The 20,539-nt window shown below is 38.8% G+C and overlaps 1 protein-coding gene across 1 annotated transcript; it reads right to left on the reverse strand.

Annotated features, from left to right (window-relative positions):
• Positions 1-1,475: 1,475 nt before the first annotated feature.
• On the reverse strand, positions 1,476-16,539 carry kctd2 (potassium channel tetramerization domain containing 2). Its single transcript, XM_028818372.2, has 6 exons — positions 15,967-16,539; positions 13,939-14,047; positions 13,260-13,351; positions 6,994-7,089; positions 6,366-6,491; positions 1,476-3,479 (listed from the first exon to the last, which is right to left on the reverse strand). Exons 1-6 carry the CDS (start codon positions 16,300-16,302, stop codon positions 3,450-3,452), a joined length of 789 nt encoding a protein of 262 aa, XP_028674205.1. The 5' UTR covers positions 16,303-16,539; the 3' UTR covers positions 1,476-3,449.
• Between the last annotated feature and the right edge of the window lie 4,000 nt (positions 16,540-20,539).

Consider the following 20,539-nt stretch of genomic DNA (forward strand, 5'->3'; position numbering starts at 1 on the left):
GACACAAGAAATAGCTGTATTTATTTCTGTAAACACATATTACTTAAGTTCAATATTTAATACTGAAAACCCTTTTAGTCTCTGTGACAAGGAAGAAACCTCCAAACCAACTAAACACATTACAAATTAACCGGACCAGGAAAAAAAAAAAATTCTAAACTCGTCAGTCAGTTACAATACTTCACCTCATTTATATATGAATCTAACACCAAGCGTCATCCTTTAGAAAGAAGCAAATACACTAAACAGAGAAATGAAAAAAAATAAAGAAAGAAAGAAACTTAAAAAGGCAACTTTATCAAATACAGCTCAAGTAAAAACGCACCCTGCAAGAGCACACAGTCATTTAGTATGCAGACCTCTTTCTAAACACTGTCTTGGTTTCTGATTTCACCGGTCATAAATATTTTAATTTTCCAAGAAAGACAATGTCACACAGCAGTATGAAGAAGTACGTTATGAGTTTGTAGATATGTGTAAAATTATGTAAAAAACATATTTTAGGACTAGTGTGCACTTTATCCATTCCAAAAATAAAGAGGAAAAAAAAACTCATTGCCACTAAGTATATAAATGTTAAGAGATGAACACCAGAGAATAAAATTGCTGCCTGTCAGTCAGTACCCTGCCCAGAAAATCCAAAAATCTACAAGAAGTGTAGTCAGGGTATACTTGAACTCAGCCTCCCTAAATGTTAAGGTAGGGTGGGCAGTGCTGGAGGAGTGGAAAAGCACACAGCCTATGGGAATGACACAGCACCCCCACACAGAAACCAAAACACCCATAAGGCAAATATATCACCAGAGCAAATCAGTGACAAGTAATGGGCATAGTGAAGATCTAGAAGAGTGGAGGCTGCTGTGTTTTTGCCATGGGGGATACTGTACGGAGGCAAGTAGAAGAAAGGAAGGCGAGACTGTGGATAACAAAGAAATTCTTATAAAAATAACCACACAAATATAGCACAAAGCCAAACGGCATTCTTTTTGAGGATAGAAAGGGACTAACAGCGCACAATTAAAGCCCTTTTCCATCAGACACGGAATAAGTGTGCCTCACACAAGTAAAGACAACATGGCCAATGTAAGCTGTCATTTGATGAACCACGATGACCAATCATTTTGAAAAACTGGGTTTAGAACATGCTTCATGTTACTAATAAAGCCTACTTATCGTACTGAAACATTGCAAACAAAACTTGTGGTTCAATTTATTTTAGCTAAATTTTTTATACAGACAGCCAGAATGTCTGCAGTAAACAAGATGCTTTACCTGCTGCAAAATTAAAGTTATCAAATTTGAATAGTACGAATAAAATTTATTTTTTAACTATATCAATAGGCAAACAGAGCAGCAGCAGCAGCACAGAGTTACTGCTTCTATTCACTACTAATATCATATAACTGGTGAAAAAAAATGCAGTGCAAGTTTGCAGTTTCAAGGAGGAACTAGACACTGCACAATTGGAGGAATACTAATAATCTGGGTGAAATAAGGCTGCTATAAAAATTGAAATGCAGAATTAAAAAAAAAAAAAAAAAACTTCTAGAAGTCAGACACAGCAGCTAACTAAGCATGGACATTGCCATCAAATTGGCAGCTGAAGGCAAATACTACAGATTCATTTCTGTAGGGTGGTAAATGACACCTAAGAGAAGTAATTAACCCAAAGATTGAAAACATCAGCCCCAGGAAAATGGAGTTTCTCTTTTTGCAATAAAATAATGCACAGTAGAAAAATGAAAGTATTGCAAAGCTTTCCTGCTGAAATAACAAAACCTATAATTGATGGCGATGCCAAATCCTGAACTGAACAGGATGCTGCAAGCCTGGTCAGCTTTTAATTCATTTTTGAAGCAAATTGCACTTGAGAAAGGAAATACAAAAAAAAAAAAAAAAAAAAAAAAAAAATAATAATAATAATAATAAATTTGTTTGACCAGTAGAGGCAACACTGAAAAGAAGCACCCACTCCCTGTGAATGACACAACTTGCTAGAACTTAAACTACAAGCTGAAGATTGTTTTAAATAGACTTCAGACGATCATACTAAAAAAATGCTAAGTGGTTTGAGTGATAATTCCAAGTAAAGCCCTAGGATTACCTTTCACCTCACTTGCATTTGTAAATAAAAGGAATGGCCGGTTCGGTAGTATTAAAAAAAAACACAGCATAAAAGCTCAAACAATTCACCTCCAGCTGCCATCACAAATTGCCTTCTGGAAAGGAAAAAACATTTTACTTGGAATACAGCATCCATAGCTCGTCTGCTTTGGATACAATACTGCCAAGCATGAACAACAGAAATGATGAAGCTAACGTGAGTAAACTATTTTAAAGGGCTAAACCTTTTAAAGCACAAAGCCCCAGAGGTTGTTCTGCCTTGAAGGTTTTTCTGATAAAACAAATAAGTGCAATCGTTGTGTACATACAACACCTTTATGCTTCATTAAAAATGATGTAAACACGTCACTATATGTGCATGTCAACCAAGGATTGTTTGATTTTAAAAGAGGTCCAAATCAGTTCTCAACTTTTCAGTTTAGTCTTGCTACTTTTTTGCAAAGGCGCTGGAATATTCAGAGACACAACCAGGGGTCAACCGCTGCAGCAAATCAAAAGATTGTGCTTTCCTTTCAAAGACTTACAGAAGAATATTATATACTGCATTTAGTACTTTATATCCCTAACTGACGAGAATATTTCCGAGTTCGGTGAATCCAAAATGGCAGACCCCATTTTCAGATAATTATAATAATGCCCAAATGAGATCCCTGAAATCTTTACCCCTACAACAACGTTCAACGCAACCCACCTAAACCTGTTTATCTCCGGACAAATTAAATAAAACAACCACCTAAAATGTTAGATGGAAGGAGTCACAGTGAAAGATTTGCAAAAATCTTATCACTCAGAAGTTACCACTGAGCATTACACTCTCATTACCACATTTACCAAATTGTGATGCAGAGCTACAGTCCTTCACGGGTATCTGAAAGTTCAGTATAAAATAATGTTCTATATATTTAGGGCTAGTCTAAAAATAAGGGTGATAAAAAAACCCCTATGAACAACAGGCAAAACCACCAAAGGAGCTTGAACTCTAAAAGGTGACACTTTAGTGCCAAACAGGCTGCATGCCTACATTATAAGAATTCAGTATACGTGCAATCACCAAAAACTCAGCCATTCTAAAACATGAACTTTGGGCATACGGAATGGTCCTTTGGCAAAAGGACAATAATACTTTCTGGGGAAGCCCATGATGCATCAACTCATTGTAAATAAGTAAGGTGTGGGAGTGGTTGGAAATGAGAGTGAATCTCCAACAGGGACAGAATCACCATGCTGTATATCTGGGAAACCATACGGTCTTCAGTGATTCTCAGAAAAGATGACCAAGTTGATATCTCAGCCAGTGTGTCTTCAATTCATTGAAGTGTGTGGACTCACATCCTTGACCCTCTCTCCTGAAGAATCTGTAGAGAAGAAAGGAGAGAATGTGAAATAAAGATAATCACAATCATCTAGCCTTACTCAAGACACAAGAACAAACTAAGCAATACCAAGCACTATTAAAACAAAACAGTAAGAATAATGCTGGATATCTGCAGAGAATGTATCTCTGTATTATGACTGCTTCATTCAACACTCAGGAGGACTGTGAAATCTTTGAATATTAACAACAAAAACATTGGGTAAGATAATAGTTATTTCAAATATCAATCCTTAGAAAATTGGGATAGGTATTAGTATTATTTGAATGTCTTGGTCAATACATTTAGTTTCACTGGGCAAAGCACACTTTGCCAATTTAAACACAAAGTTATAAACCTTTGGCAGCAGTTAATGGAGACTGACAAGTCTTAGCCATCATCATCTAACCGTTTTCACCAATACATGGGAGTAAAGGGAAGGCAGAGGCAAATAAAACAGACCTTAAGTTTGTCCTTTCAGATTTTCACTTTGCATATACAAAAACTGCATCCGAGGTTTTTTCCCCTTCAAGACCAGCTGGTCTGACACCAGCAGAACGCAGTTCATGCCAAAATAGATTTTAAGCACTGAAAATGCTGGTTCACAGTGTAAACATTTAGATCATGGCTAGGTTGTGCATGTTTTCCTAATATGGTGCAAAAGATAAAGGAATGAAAAATACATATATATCTTGAAAAAGGATAGTCAATACCCATCATGAAATGGTGAGTGCTGGGAAATGAAGTGTAAAAACGTAAAAGGAAAGAAAAAAAGATTAATTACTTTCATAAAACTTACTTTTTATACATTACTAGCCGTCCCAAGCGGCTCCGCCCGCGTAGTAGTGAAACAGGACAGTGAAGAGGGCCCTGCCTGGCTCCCTACTGACGTCATGCTTTCCCCTCCCCTTGGCCCGCAGCCTCTGTCTCGGATTAGCACGAATATATCGCTCCTGCAAGCGAACTATGATTCTTAGTGCGATGAGAGAAGTCACAAAAACAACCGGAATGTTCAAGCAAATTCTAGAAAAATGCCGGATCTAAATCCGTTAATTAGTTCTCTCGTTCACTAGCTAAGTGGATGTAATATGTCCCCCGAGGCTGGCCCCACACCCCCTACCCTCGGCCCACTGAGTCTCTCTCAGATTTGTGCAAATAAATCGGTACCGCAAGCGAACTATGATACTTAGCACTATGAGAGAAGTCGCAAAATCAACTGGAATGTTCAAGTAAATTATAGAAAAAAAACATTTAAATCTGCTAAGTAGTTCTCTCGTGAAAAGCAGACAGGCAGACAAATGTTGGATTTTATATATAGACAGATGTTTAAAAAATAGCAATGTTTCATGTATTCTTAAACTATAGGAACAATGAGTATAAGCAAACAAGTATAGATGAAGGCTAGAAAATTTTCCAAACATTATTTGAGGACCAGTAACGGCGCATTGCACGATAACGTGCAGTGAAAACACTTGACTTGAGCATTCCTAGTTTCAGACTCTTTCTCTGTATGTTTAGCATTCGTTTGTTCAGAGGTTGATGCGTTTGCTTCTTCCTGAGCAGCTCTTCTTTTCTCCACCCTAGTGGCCCACTTCTTCTCTTCTTTCGTTGGCATCTTTTTGTGTTAAAACTGATTAAGTCAGTGTTTGTGTTGCAATTACTTAGTACATTTTCTTTAATTTTTCACTTAAGCTGGCACTTAAGTCTTCAATCTGCCTCAAGAATCATTTAAGATATGAAGAGGTAGGGGAAGTGACGGCGAAGGTGGTAGGGATGAGAACGGAGCCCGTACACATGGGCCGCATGGCCGCCCTGCTAGCTGCTGCCAAGAGTTGATTCTACAATAAAATAAAATAAAAATAAAAAGAGGAATAACCTTGGAGGTCAATCACCCCAAAAGCGGATAATAAACATCACGTAGTATATGTGTACCAAATATCAAGTCAATAGTTCAAACGGCTTGCGAGCTACAGGTGATTTAAAATCCTGGACAGACAAACGAACAGCCACGGTAGCGTATTATACAGCGTTAAACAGGATAGTTGTAATACTTGATAAAAGTGACACTTGCAGCCTTTAGTGATAGTTATTTTGTCTGATGCAAACTGATAATTTTAAATGTGAGAAAGAAAAAAAAAAAACAGCATGTATTTTGGTCATCTGAAATATGTTGCCTTTGCAGGTACCACAAGGCAGATATTTTGATTTAAAAGGCGTCTGCTACCTTCCATGCTTTACATTCTAAAATGTCAAAGGAGGACACCTCACTAGCAGGACGTTAGTGTATTTTAAAAAGTTCTAGAAATAAACAACATTCCATTTATTGATTTACTGACTTTCAACAACATTAAGAAATGATCCATCCATCCATTTTCCAACCTGCTGAATCCGAACACAGGGTCACGGGGGTCTGCTGGAGCCAATCCCAGCCAACACAGGGCACAAGGTAGGAAACAATCCTGGGCAGGGTGCCAACCCACCGCAGGACACACACAAACACACCCACACACCAAGCACACACTAGGGCCAATTTAGAATCGCCAATCCACCTAACATGCATGTCTTTGGACCGTGGGAGGAAACCGGAGCGCCCGGAGGAAACCCACGCAGACACGGGGAGAACATGCAAACTCCACGCAGGGAGGACCCGGGAAGCGAACCCAGGTCCCCAGGTCTCCCAACTGCGAGGCAGCAGCGCTACCCACTGCGCCACCGTGCCGCCCTTAAGAAATGATTTCCTAAAAATTCCTTTTGAGTTCAATTCCGATTGATGCTTCACGGTCCACACAATTAAGACAGCAAAATTTGAATGAAGAGTTTTTTTTAGCACTGTTCCTGATTCAATAAATACATTGTTAATAGCAGATCGCTCTAACTGTGACTCCGTACCTTAGCTTTTTCACTAGGTTCAATTACAATGCCATTGGTGGAGTTGTTGAGTTCTCGAGAAACAACACAGAGAAACTCCGCCTGGTCTTCATTTCCATAGTTGTAGGAGGAGCCAATGCTGATGAGCTAAAATTAGCAACAATGAACAGCTGTTATTAAGAAATAATAATACATAAAAAATAAAAATCATATTACCAAGCAGGACAATGGAGAAACAACAAATTGTTACAGAAAAGTCACTGCTCAACCTGAAATGTGCGTCATTATAGATAGCTTTACTAACAGGACAATCTTCAAAATTAAAAAAAATGAAAAAAATGTAGGCATCCTACCACATACTCAAACCTAAAGTTAAAGAGTTAAAAGGAATCATGATTTTTAATGAAGGAAATGAATTAATCTACTCTGGTTCATTTAGCGGAGTTAATCAATAACTGAAACCACACAGTAATTTGTATTTCATACTACACAAACATTTAAGTGTTTTCATGTAGTATGATTAGTATACATTGGTAAATATTGTGCAATGCTGTCTTATCAGGTGGTCTGCAACTGCACACAATATACTGAGAGTAGGATTATCCTTCACCAAAACATTATATAATACTATGAAAGTCTCAAGTTTTACCTGCTCAAATTTCCAGCCATCAGACATGGTGGAGACCATCTGGGTCAGTTCTTCCTCTTGACACTGCAGGACTCGGTATACATGTTTCACAGGCCCCTGAAAAACACAAACATGTTAATTTCAAATAGATTACTGAACCCCAGTTTTTAAACTTCTACCGACACAAATGACGCAGAGGCAAAACAAATCTCAGCCAGAAAAACAAAAGAAACTGTTCACAATGAAGTACTGCAATCAAGATTAACAAAAAGATGTACCTACAGTATATTACAACACGTAACCCCTCAGAGCTCAGCTATGATCTGGAAATTAAGTGTGGAAAGCAGGATATACATACATCAATGGATTCTGCATTTTTGCAATACATTTACATAGTTCATCATCACAAATAATATAATTCACACATCAGTTAATCCACTACTGTGAACTCATTTTGTTTCATTATATGGCTAAATGAAATCACAGCAACTTTAGACACAAGAAAATCCTGGATGAGAAAACATTCATTATTTAAAGATATTTGACAGTTAAGCAGTGGCTTTTGTTTTCACACTTTGCAATACTGCATGAAAAAAACAACTTTTGTTATTCTGTGCTGATAGCATTGTGGCCAAGTTCATTTTCTGCAAGCGTGACAACCAACCCTCCCTGGAAATGTTGTGCAGTTCAAAGATAAACACTTTTCGTGTGGAATTGGAGTGTAAGGGTGTGGGTTCAGGCTGGAGTATCCCTTTCCATAATATTACCTGTGATGTGCATGTGTCTTTTTACTTACTGTAGGCAATAGTAATCCCTGAAAGACAACACACAATTTTCACTTCAATAGTTTGCTCATAAAAAAAATAATGTTATATATATTTTTAAATCATTACTTAGCCACTCTTGCAAGCCCCCAGGCTTAAGCAATGAAAAACCATAGACGTAATAATTTAAGAATATATCTGCATTATCCTTAAGATGCTACTCTTTTTTTTTCCCCCCCTAACTGTAGGGTAAATAAGCTGTAAAGAATCAAAAGATTACTAGTTACATAAGGGTGGAGATAATTATAGCAATTATTTTCATTTTTTTCCCCAACCACATGCAGCAGATACACATGTAAAAAAAGGAAAGCTAAACATGCCTAAGGCATTATGCTGAGCCTACTGAGTTGGTGTTTTTGCCTTTAAATGGTGTACGATATGTGCAACTAGCAGAAGAATACCATTAGTAGGAGTCCAATCTGTTGCCCAGGTCAGGTTGGGGAGCATGATCTGGTATAGCACATTACCACACCCACCACACGACAAAACAGCTCAGGATCCTGGCTGACAGCCCCCCAGTCCGACATGCAGTTCAGTCCCACAATCCGGAAATGACCATCTATCTGCCACAGCCAGGTGTTACGCGGGCGTCCCCTCAGCATGGTCCAGCCGCTTGGGTCCTCAGCAATGAGGATCCTCCAAGCCGGATCAGCCTTGGGGTATCTCTCCACATGGTCGTAGTGCCGTAACTGACACCACCTTACAATGCATGTAATGTGCCTTATTTGGGACTCTCTTGCCCATTTCACTTCTTAAGAGTGAAATAAAATCTAAAAATAAAAAGTCTAAAAAAAATCTAGAACTTGTGACAGATGTTTACATGAAACATAATCAATACGCACACACACAACAACAATCGCTGTGTTACCTGGCTTCACCTGGGAAATTTTCTAAGACAATCAGCCTCATTTATAGTGCTGACGTGTAATCAAGTGTATCAGATGTTAGTCAAATAATAAGTAATAAAAATATTATTAGGTCACAGGAGCTGCTTACTCATGGACATGTTATACACAATTGGCTATGAGTAAAACATTTTTGCATTTCCTAATCACTTGGCTTTTGTCGATGATCATTACAAAACAGTTTTACAGTAAAGTGTATTCTTTTGAATTAAAATGGTGTAATCAGTAAGAATAATTTGAAATTTAAGTATATATTATTCTCATTATTAAATGTTTACCATTTTCATTTGTTTACATTGTTCACTCAAGTATTTCTTTTGATGAGTTTTGTCTGTTGTGTGTGGTCCCCATTGACAGTCAGCAGATGTGAATGAATATGTAAAGAATTTCAGAGAGTGGCAGGGTGGGATATCCCCTTTCAAAGTAAGAAGATGCACATGTTAAAGATTTTGGAGGTCAGGGTTGGGGTCTCTTTTCAAAGTCCATAGACGTGAATGTATATTGCAATGGAGTTTATCGTGGGGGACCCGTCAAGTTTAAACTGACCTCATCGGTCCTGGCTCCTCTTGGATCCGAGGACACCACTTCTGCCTCTACTTTGTCGTTCCCTGCCTTTTTGCTCCAAGTGAAGCAAGACCTACGCTTATAACCACAGTGCCTGGTACCCTAACTGGAGTTTAACAGCATTTGCTAACCACTGAGCTTTGCTGAACTTTCTCCACCGATTACACACTTGACTGTATATGTCAAAAGTGATATGGTCTCTTTTTCCTGTCCAGGACACTGCCTCTTCTTCAGTTTTCTGTCCACCCTGCTGTTCTCATGGCCCATAATTTGTGCGGCAGGCTTCGTTTGTATAAAGCCCCCTCTCCGCACACTGCAGAGCATTTATGTTTGCATAATAAACATTTAAAAATTTAAAAAAATTAGCAACAAATTAAAAAAACAGTCCAGCAAATTTTCTTTTTTCTATAATGTCACAAAATTTCAAACAAAGTAGTCAAAACATTCTCAAGATTTTGGGGTATTCTGATTTCTATTGGGGGGTGTAACCATTAAATTAAATAGTGATATATCAAAATGTCCACTTTTAGTGAATACCTACTGCTTTAGCTGTACAATCCTGCCAAATATCAGCTTTTAACTAAAGGGTAAACAGAGTTGTTGATGAGGGAGACGGTATATATATATATATATAATTATAAAAGAAAATCTGGACACTATTGCCAAGAGATTTTTTTCATGTTGGTAGAGGGGGTTCATGTGAATGCTTTTGTCAGACACAGTTTCTTTCGCTCTCAGCTCTTATAAATTTTTACGTTTTCCTCACTTTAAGTTCCCAATAAAAGAAGACTTATCACGTCCAAATCTAATTGAAGAAGAATTTCATCCTGAAGGGTTATCGACAGAAGAAATGAGTACACGGGCAATCCTAGCACCGAGAAATGATGAAGTCAAACGAATTAATGCGAAAATTGTCAATCAGTTACAGGGCAAATTGGTTAACTGTGTATCAATTGATTATATTGAAACAGTTGGTGGTGATCGTGCAGAAGATGAAAACATCAACTTACAATATTCCTTAGAATATCTATAACCGTTAACATCGTACAGTCTTCCACCGGCAGAATTACTGCTGAAAGAAGGATGTATCGTAATGTTATTGCATAATTTATGTATGAGTGATGAGCTGTGCCATAGGACAAGATTAGTTGTATTCAAAATTGGTTGAATAATTCTAACATGTAAAATTTTAACAGGCAACAACAAAGGTAATGTAGTACATCTTCTGCGGATAACAAACACCAAAGGAGATCTTGATATGACATTCGTATTAAAACGTTAAATACAATTTCCCGTTAGAATAGCTTTTGCTATGACAATTAACAAATCACAGGGACAAACATTCGAAGTAATCTGTGTATTTATTAGAGAGAAAGAATTAATATTTACTCACGGACAGTTATACGTTGCGTTGTCACAATGTAGGTTCAAACACGGAATCAAAATTCAATGTGATCTTGAAGAAAAGTTAATTTCAAATATTGTTTTTACTGAAGTTTTACAGTAAAAGTGTAAGTTTAAAAAGTAATTCTGTGTTACTTTCAAAGCCAAACAGAACGAAAATGTATAACGCAACAAGAAACATAATTTTCTTTCAATTTATTACGTTTTACTATTTCTTACTATGGTTAATTACTCGCTGTAATGTAATACAGTTAGTTCTATTATGCAGGTGTAACAATTCTCATGAAAATAATCCGTTTAAATTGTCCATCCGCTTCCCCATATGGAAGCAAAGTGGCTAGCGCATAGCGCCTGTCCGGGGTTGGCAAGCGAAGCGAGCAGGGGGCAGAGCCCCCTAGTATGTGCGTGTGTATATATATATATATATATATATATATATATATATATATATTTGTGGAAGCTGGCCCAGACACGGACAGGTAGACATGTTTAAAAATTAATATTTACATGGTAAACACACAACCCCAAAACTCCCCCAAAGTCCAGGCCTCTTGCCAATGCCTCTTTCTCTGGTCTGCCTCCACTCCTCTCCTCCCAAGCTGTGTCTCTCTTCCTCCCAACTCCAGCCATTGAATGGAGGGAGGCGGCCCCTTTAATCCCCACCCGGACGTGCTCCAGGTGCCTCCAGATTAGCTTCCGCCGGCACTCCCCAGTGTGGCAGAAGTACCGGCTGCACACCCGGAAGCACTCCGGGTGTCCCTGGTCTTCTTCCCCCCAGCACTTCCGGGTATGGCGGAAGTGCTGAGGGCCTGGGCTCCACAGGCATCAGGGCACGTCCAGGCGGTGACCATGGGCCCCTATAGGGTTAAGCTTCAAAGCTCTGTACTCGTGGTACCCAAAGCCACCAGGGCAGTTGCCCCCACGTGGTCTGGAGGAGGTGTAAGCCCTTCTCCGGTCCTTCTGGGCATCCCAGCTGGGTACCACCCCCAGCCACAATATTATATTTTATATTATATATATATATATATTATATATACACACACACTAGCCATGTGCGCCCAACTACGTTGCGCGTGTTAAAGTTGTCTGTGAAGGGGTCCCTGTTTAAACGGGGCTGCCAGTCGTGAACTGGGCCCTTCGTTGCACAGCATTATGATTTTTTTATAAGGGAAACAAAATTACGAAAGAAAACCCTTGGATATTGATTCGATAGGAACGGCCTACTCGGAATCACTGTCCGAATAGTAATTATGTGGTGGTGGAGGAGCATGTTTGCTTCTCTCCATTCACAGTCTGTCTCATTTTCACGACACTGTCGTTTCCTCTCACGATCTCTTCTCAACCTTTCTCCAATCTCACAGGTTGCTTTGTGGCAATCCACACATACCGCTTAGAATTAAGGCCAAAAAGTTCTATCTTGGTCTCATCAGACCAGAGAATCTTATTTCTCACCATCTCAGAGTTCTTCAGGTGTCTTTTAGCAAACTCCATGTGGGCTGTCATGTGTCTTGCACTGAGGTATGTGTGGAGACAACCAGGCACTGCTCATCACTTGTCCAATACAGTCCCCACAGTGAAGCATGGCGGTGGCAGCATAATGCTGTGGGGGTGTTTTTCAGCTGCAGGGACAGGACAACTGGTTGCAATCGAGGGAAAGATGAATGCGGCCAAGTACAGGGATATCCTGGACAAAAACCTTCTCCAGAGTGCTAAGGACCTCAGACTGGGCCGAAGGTTTACCTTCCAACAAGACAATGACCCTAAGCACACAGCTAAAATAACGAAGGAGTGGCTTCACAACAACTCTGTGACTGTTCTTGAATGGCCCAGCCAGAGCCCTGACTTAAACCCAATTGAGCATCTCTGGAGAGACCTAAAAATGGCTGTCCACCAACGTTTACCATCCAACCTGACAGAACTGGAGAGGATCTGCAAGGAGGAATGGCAGAGGATCCCCAAATCCAGGTGTGAAAAACTTGTTGCATCTTTCCCAAGAAGACTCATGGCTGTATTAGCTCAAAAGGGTGCTTCTACTAAATACTGAGCAAAGGGTCTGAATACTTAGGACCATGTGATATTTCAGTTTTTCTTTTTTAATAAATCTGCAACAATTTCAAAAATTCTTTTTTTTGTCTGTCAATATGAGGTGCTGTGTGTACATTAATGAGGGAAAAAATTAATTTAAATGATTTTAGCAAAAGGCTGCAATATGACAAAGAGTGAAAAATTGAAGGGGGTCTGAATACTTTCCGTACCCACTGTATATAAAGATAGATATATATATATAATCTCCACACAGACACACATATATGTATATAAAACGGAAGTCAAACAACAAAGAAGTCATACCAAGCTCTTGCTGTCTGAAAGGGTATCAGTTTCTTACAAGATCAGGTGCCAGACTGCTAACAACCACTATATGGTGTCTAATAATCAAAATTAAATAAAGAAATAACCACAGTCACAAATGTGCAAAACCCAAACATTAGGTGGTATGCTGATGTATTTTAGTTAGCATAACATTAAGGAAAAACACACTTTATCTACATATACGAATAAGCAGCTTGTGTCAGTCTAAAAAGCAAAATACCTGCGATGTCCTGTTCTCGTTGTCTCTTATTCTTTCTTTGACTAATCGAACTAAAGATGCTATGTTGTAAAATTCTGCTTCTTCCAAAACCCCTACAAATATGAGAAAACAAAATGCATCATGCTTAAAAGATAACAAAGATTACCAGTAGTATTTGACTTATTTTGAAAATTGTAAGATACTTAATAATATGCCCAACTAAAAAAGTCATTAAACAGTTTGCAAAGCAATAAACTAAAATATAAATGGTGGTAAAGGCTTTACAAAACTCTTCTACCAAAAGCTTGGAGGAATTCAAACGTGCTTAAATATTTAACATTCATTTTCATTATGTTAGCAGTGGTACAACAGGGAATTTTAAATGCAGCAACAGATTATTGATTTGTCAGCTTACAGAGGAATCGGGTTCTACATATATTTATGTAAATTCATGTGTAATTAATCTAATTGACTTGCCAAAAAAATAAAAATCACACAGCAAAACAGAAAACTCACTCATCTGCCACATTACAGACTGCTGGTTCATAAATTACTTGGTTCAAATTTTTGACATTGTTTTGAGGTATCATTTAAAATTGCACTTTAGCCCATACATACTTCTTATTTATTGTTGTCTAAGCATTTTCAAAGCTACTGAATATCATGATTGGAAAAACTGTTGTAGGAGACAGTTGCCCACCTTCTTCTGCCAGGTCTTTGTTAATGATCAGTTTGCCATGACGTAGATAGTTAAGTATCGGACCAAAGTAAGTAGGATCTCTATCAATTAGATAGGCACCTGTCTCATCCTATAAAAAAATAACACACAAAATGTTTGTTCAATTGAAGTTAACACACAAAATGTTTGTTGACTTGAATTTTTACTTACATAAATGAAAGAGTTAAAAAAAATTTTAAAAAAAGTTCTTGTTGAATTAATTTTAAAGTGAAAGACTAAGTCCACTGAACTAATTCCTTTCATAACTTTTAACACTTCAATCATGTCAACTCTTGATTTCTGTTTGCTCAAACTGAAAAGGTTCAACTCCTTGAATCTTTTCTCAAAACTCATACCCTGCAGCCCCGGAATCTCCCTCTTCTTTTTCTAGCGTTGCTTTGTCATTTTTGTAGCCTGGAGACCAAAACTAGCCTCACTAGTGTGTTATTAATTTAAGCATAAGCGTCTTTGTCTTGCACTGTACACATTACGGTGCTACATAACCTAATATTCTATTAGCCTTCTTAATGGCTTCTGAACACTGCCCAGATTTAGATATTATTGCAACTGCATCATTTGTATTCTTGAGAATACCTTCTGTCTTTGCTGGTGACAGGTCTTATTTTTATTTATGGACCCAATGTTGCTCAGTATGTTATTCACTTTGCTGTTGTTGAAATGCCCCATGTCAACCAATTTTTTGTAAAATAAAAAAAATACAAATAAATCCATATCACAATGAGGAATTGAACTTTGTATCCCTAACATACTGTGTCATCATTCATACCACTGGGCCACTAAAGCCAAACTGACCAATCAAACTCCTTCTAGGGACACAAACACACATCAAGTACAACTGGATTGTCCAATTCCAATCCTGGAGGGCCTCACTGGCGGCAGGTTTTCCTTCCTGCCATTTTCTTAATCAGATTCCAGTTATTAAATCGACTTCTTTTCTCTTTATTTTAATTGCCTAGTTTTTAAGACTCAGACCTCAGAATTGCTTCATTTTTCTCCTTAAGTGACAGCCAAACAAAAATATGATGTGAAGGAAGCCAACAGATGACCAGCTAATTCGGGGCCACAAACTCCAACCAATTCCACTCCACAACCAATTTCTTAATTAGAAGCCCATTCTTTTTGCTAATAAAATCCATTGTTTAATACTATGGCTTGTGTGTGTTCTCATTCTGCCACATGCTAATGATTTGTCTTTTTGTAAAGGCACGGTCAAACTGTTTTGTGGACCTGAGCAGATCATCATTACTGAGACCTTCACCTTTCTTTATTTTCAGATATTGTATGATGGACACAGATTAGCTGGTCATGTGTTATCTCGTTTTGCACGTCATTATTGTATGGCTATAATGAAGGAAAAAGGAAACAATTATGGGGTCTGAGTCTTAAAAAGCAAGGCAATTGAAATTAAGGCAAAAGATGTTAATTAGCAGCAAAACAATGGCCGCTAGTTAGGAAAACAAAACAAAAACATGTGGCACTCCAGGATTGGAACGGGACACCCGTGTAGTAGAAGATAGATATCTCTAACAACCATTTTAGTACAAAGTTAGATAAAGAGATAATATGATGAACCTTGAGCCATAAATAAAAATTGTAGTGATGAAAAATTGAGTTGACACCACAAGGCTAGCACGGGAAATGTCATCATTGGCAATTGTTAACCATCACTGCACTTTCTGCTCTTACATTGAATCAAGCAATAGACCCAAAAAATGGATGTGGAAATATTAGGACTACCAAGGTACCTTTTTAATGCCAAATAAGAATTATGGATAGGATGGTCTCATTTTGTTTAAAAACGTATTCACTTCATTTGCCCGTTAAGATAAAGAAAAAAAATGGTGAAAGTAAGCCGCTTTCCTGCCCACGATTCTTCGTGCGTAAAAAACACAATGAGGTAGAGCACGTGTTTCTTTGTTTTCATTTTGTACAAATCTACACGCAGACAGTCACAGAACACAAGAACGGGCTCAGCCGGCGCCCACCCACCTTGTCTGAGTCCAGGTCGGGGTCCTCCTGGCACAGTCGGTAAAGGAATGACTTGGGTTCTCGACACAGGGTCTGCTTGGTGGTGACGAAGTAGGTCCCGCCGACGTTCAGCCTTACCCACTTGGAGCCCGGCTTCTCACAAGGTTCCGAGGGGGAGCTCGGGTTACTCCGAAACGGAAAGCCGATCCCCGCCCGAGCCGACACCCCGGGACTGGGCGGGCCGCTGCGTGTGGAGATCACCAGTGTCGGGGAGGCCAGTCGCATCGGGGTGCGTAGATCGCGGGGGTCGGAGTGGTCCAGGGTGCCGCTTGGCTCGACAATGTGCAGTTCTGCCATGATTCTCGGGTCCAGTAGCACTCCCGTCGCAGGCAGGCAATTAAGTCCACAAAGCGCACAGCACCGCCAAAGTCGGCCTTTTCTTCACCACTACACAGAAGGCCACGAGGTTGTAGTATGCATATTAGTTGATCATTTCCAAAATGAAAGGAGAAATGAGCGGAATTGTCATTGCTGGTTTCTCTTATTACAAAAATCCCAGTCTTCTTTATTTAATGAAACAGTAACACAGAATCCCGTAGCCACAAGAAGGAGGTACTTCCGGGTCAACGGTACACAAATACTCCTTATTATTTATTTTATCCTTTAGACTTTTCTACTAAAATCTACGATGTGGTTGTTACAGTAAAATATTTAGAATGAAATTTCATTTTCCATTTGTAAAGTTAAAAATATTTCAATTCCCAACGGAAGGGGCGTATAACTTCCAGGTTAATAGAAACCGCTTTTTTCCCCTCTGGTTCTTTTTACGCTGCTGGTGTTACCGGCGTTATGAGAAATTTATGTAAATTTAATCGCGCATCAAGCGTCTGGCTTTTACACTTAATTTGAGAAAGTATTGCATACTGTCAACATGTATATATTGTAGTGTACGATAACGGCGTTCGAAGCAGTTGTGGGTTCACGTCTGGCTTTCTTTGAGTACATTTTAAGAAGGAGTTTTTTGGCTGTTTTATTCCATTACAGGATAAAATTGGAGTTGGCCTCTGTGTATATTCACGTCGCTTTTAGTTGATGTGATGCCTTATAACGCATCGTTGTGGGGTCATTTAAACTGAACTGAAGAGCAGCAAACCTCAGATTTAGACTGCATGGTAAAGGTGAGATGCAATGAGATTGTTTTTAAGAATTAAAAAATAATTTGAGAAATAACAAAACGATTGCGCGTACAATGTAGCCTCCTTAGCGTTATATTTACCCCTGGAAAAAGCGTTGTATTTATTTAATTTTTTTCCAACTACAAAATGTTTTTTTATATGCAAGTACCACAACGTCAACATAATCACAGCAGGAAAGGTCCGTGTAGTGTCCACTGCTGTACTGATGCAGATTTAGAACACGTCCTTTGTGGGACATGTTTTGAAGCAGTGGCCAACACACACAGGCTCTGTTCAAGCAGATGTCGAAGGATTATTTTAGAATATGATGTCTGCTCCTTGGGCATCAGAAACAAACATGTCAGTGCCTGACCCCCACTACCGTATCGACTGTACTTGCCATCCCACTTGGGCCCTCTACCGGTGTAAAGTATTTAGTTCCAGATGTCCCGAGAGCTTGCTTTGCACAGAATGTAGACATAAGCATCGAATCGTACAGCACATCATGTGCTGTATCTGCAACAACCTTGTAACCCATGAGACTTTTGTGTCGATCAAACTTACACCTTCAACTAGTTTTTCATGATCGCCTCATACACATCCCACACTTTGTAAAGTTTTGGTGCTGGATAATTGGCTTCATCATTGTCATCGTTATCAGTGAAATGTGGCTATTTCATTAATGAGTGAATAATGACACTTGCCCATAACTATGTCAGAAATGGGTGTCTGGTGCATACAGTTTGTTGACCAGTACCATCTCTGGATTCCTTTACCCATTAGGCCCTGTAGTATGAGGAGACTGAGAAACACCCACTTGTAGTGTGCAGCGACATGCTGCCAGCGATTGTGACAAGCATGTGGTTTACAGTGACTTTTCCAACACTGCTCAGCAGAGCAGTTTGTTTCAACAGCTGTTTTCTCCCCCAGTCTATCATCGACAAATCATAATCCAAATAGTCATGATCAACAGGCATCTTTAGACCAGGCTTACCAGTAAATGGGCAATGAGGAGATGCAGTATTATCAGTAGTAGTCTGAAGCCGACACAAAACACAAACATCGGCGAAACTAGTCAGGTCTGTTTGGGGAGCATGTACTGGTACGGCGTATTGCCGCACCCACCACACAACAAAACGGCTCTGGTTCCTGGTTGGCAACCCCCCCAGGCTGACATGTAGTCCAGCCCCACCCTCCAGAAATGACCATCTCTCTGTCACAGCCAGGTGTTATGTCAGCATCCCCTTGGCCTGGTCCAGCCACTCGGATCCCCAATAATGAGAATCCTGTGAGCCGGATCACCCTTGGGGAATATTGGCACATGGCCATAGTGCTGTAACTACGCTCCCTAACGATACAGGTAAAATACCTCATTTGAGTCTCTGTGAGCAACCACATCTGACACAAAGTCAAACCAGTAGTACCCAAGGATTCTCTGAAGAGACACAGTACCAAAGGAGTCCAGTCTTCATCTCAGGTCACTGGATAGCTTCCATGTCTCTGAACCATATAGCAAGACAGGAAGCACCAGGACTCTATAAAAAACTTGGACCTTCATCGTTTTGGCAGGCGGGAATCTATTGAACAGGAGTGGGCTTCACTGTCCGTGTCAACGTCTGATGACCAATTCACATCATCATCTCTATCACTCGATTAAAGCAACGGGACAGTTTTTTTTCTAAAACTGGCTGTATGGCCATTGTGTATTTCATTGACGGCTCTGCCTCACTCATGAATATTTATGAGTTATCATAAAGATGCAGAAAGAATAGAAATACTCATGTTTTGCAGCATAATGTTATTTCATCCACTAGATGGTAGCAGAATACCATCCCAAGAATTCTTTGGGCATAATACAGTAAAGCGGATTGTTACATATCACCCTGAGTCTGACTCGGGCTTCACTGTATTTTCACAAAATTCCAAGCCTGATGGAGAACTGCAAGGAAGGTAAGTCAGTTCTATAGAAAACAGATTACCAGAGGGTATTAACAATTAAAAAAAAAAATACCAAGTTCAAATAGCTGTAAACATTATGCAAAAACCACGAGTTCACAACAAATACAATTTTTATGCATTTTTTTTTGCAGACAATGTAATGGTTTTACGTGTAGTTCACATTCTTAACAAAAAACTAATGTAGATTTTTCCTATTAGAAAATTTAAACCAGTGTACAGAATATTTGGCCAATATTAATATTACATTAACAATATATACATGTTTTGCTATACTTTGGTTATAATTTGGAAATCCATGCAGTACATATTAATAAAACAAATTACAAGTCACTATACAATATATTAGTAATAAACGTATCTTAAGATACCTTGTCACAACTCTTTAGTGTATTGACAATACAAAAAAGAGATGGTGCACCATTCCTGCTTGCATTCTGCAAAAGAATAGATAAACATCCACATCTTTTTTTGAATTTCTGAAATAAAAACGGGGTAAACCTTATATATAATCTTTAAAGATATTTCCCCTACTTTGTAATAAAATATTTATAATGCAATATACAAACATTTTCCCACGAGGTAATACGAGGCTGAGTCCAATGAAAACCTTACTTAATCTCTATTGGTATTCAATATAAATCCTCCAGCGCTTACGAAGTGTGTGGATTCCTCAAGAAAAACAAGTTTATCTTTTCCATGCTTTCTTTGTCAATATTATAATCAATTTTTTATATCTCAGTATCATAGCTATCAATATGGAAAAGACTGACCATTTCATTACATGACTGAGATGGCATTCTTTTAATATTAACTTAGAAGATTTTGGAAACAAAGAAAACAGAACCTCCAGGCTAATGTAAATTTTGACAAATTAAGCCTGTGGGGTCCAGTTGAAATGCAGTAATTTATAGCAACCATCAATCTTCTTCTTTCTATTATTATTGTTGTGCACTCTACAGTAGAGAAGTCCAAATTTTAGTTTCCATGTGTAATAGTTGCATCCCATGTAGTGTGGGTTCTTTCTTTACAGTCAGGCTTGGTTCTTGTAACAGAATAAGCAGAAGAGTGTTTCTCATGTTTCGGACTAGATGTTTATTATCAACCTAACTGTTAAATGTCATGTGTCTGCATCAGTGATCCCCAAGTTCAATCCGTTAGGGAGACACCTATGGCTGCAGGTTTTCATCCACACCAAGTTTTCCATTTAATTGGACTCCTGCCTTCAAGAATCAATTATTATTTGCCATGCCCATTTCTATGTTTTGGTGTCAGTGCAGAAATGACAAACCGAGTTTGGTCAATTTTATTGGAATGTGCTTAGCATCTATACTTACATGGAGATATTTTCTTTTCCCTCTTGATCATGATTTTTCATTCTATTTTCAGAGGTGTTGTCGTTATTTAAGCCCTTTTTTGATAATGAGCATGTGAGTTAGTCTGTCCCTGAAATAGCCTAAGGT

This window comes from Erpetoichthys calabaricus, chromosome 14, assembly GCF_900747795.2.
Source record: "Erpetoichthys calabaricus chromosome 14, fErpCal1.3, whole genome shotgun sequence".
Taxonomy (NCBI): Eukaryota; Metazoa; Chordata; class Cladistia; order Polypteriformes; family Polypteridae; genus Erpetoichthys; species Erpetoichthys calabaricus.

Coding starts and splice junctions, on each gene's coding strand:
- kctd2 (XM_028818372.2), bottom strand. CDS start 16,302: ATGGCAGAACTGCACATTGTCGAGCCAAGCGGCACCCTGGACCACTCC. Junction 6,492..6,993: donor ATGGCTGGAAATTTGAGCAG/GTAAAACTTGAG, acceptor TGCTAATTTTAG/CTCATCAGCATTGGCTCCTC. Junction 3,480..6,365: donor AACCTAGTGAAAAAGCTAAG/GTACGGAGTCAC, acceptor TCTTCTCTACAG/ATTCTTCAGGAGAGAGGGTC.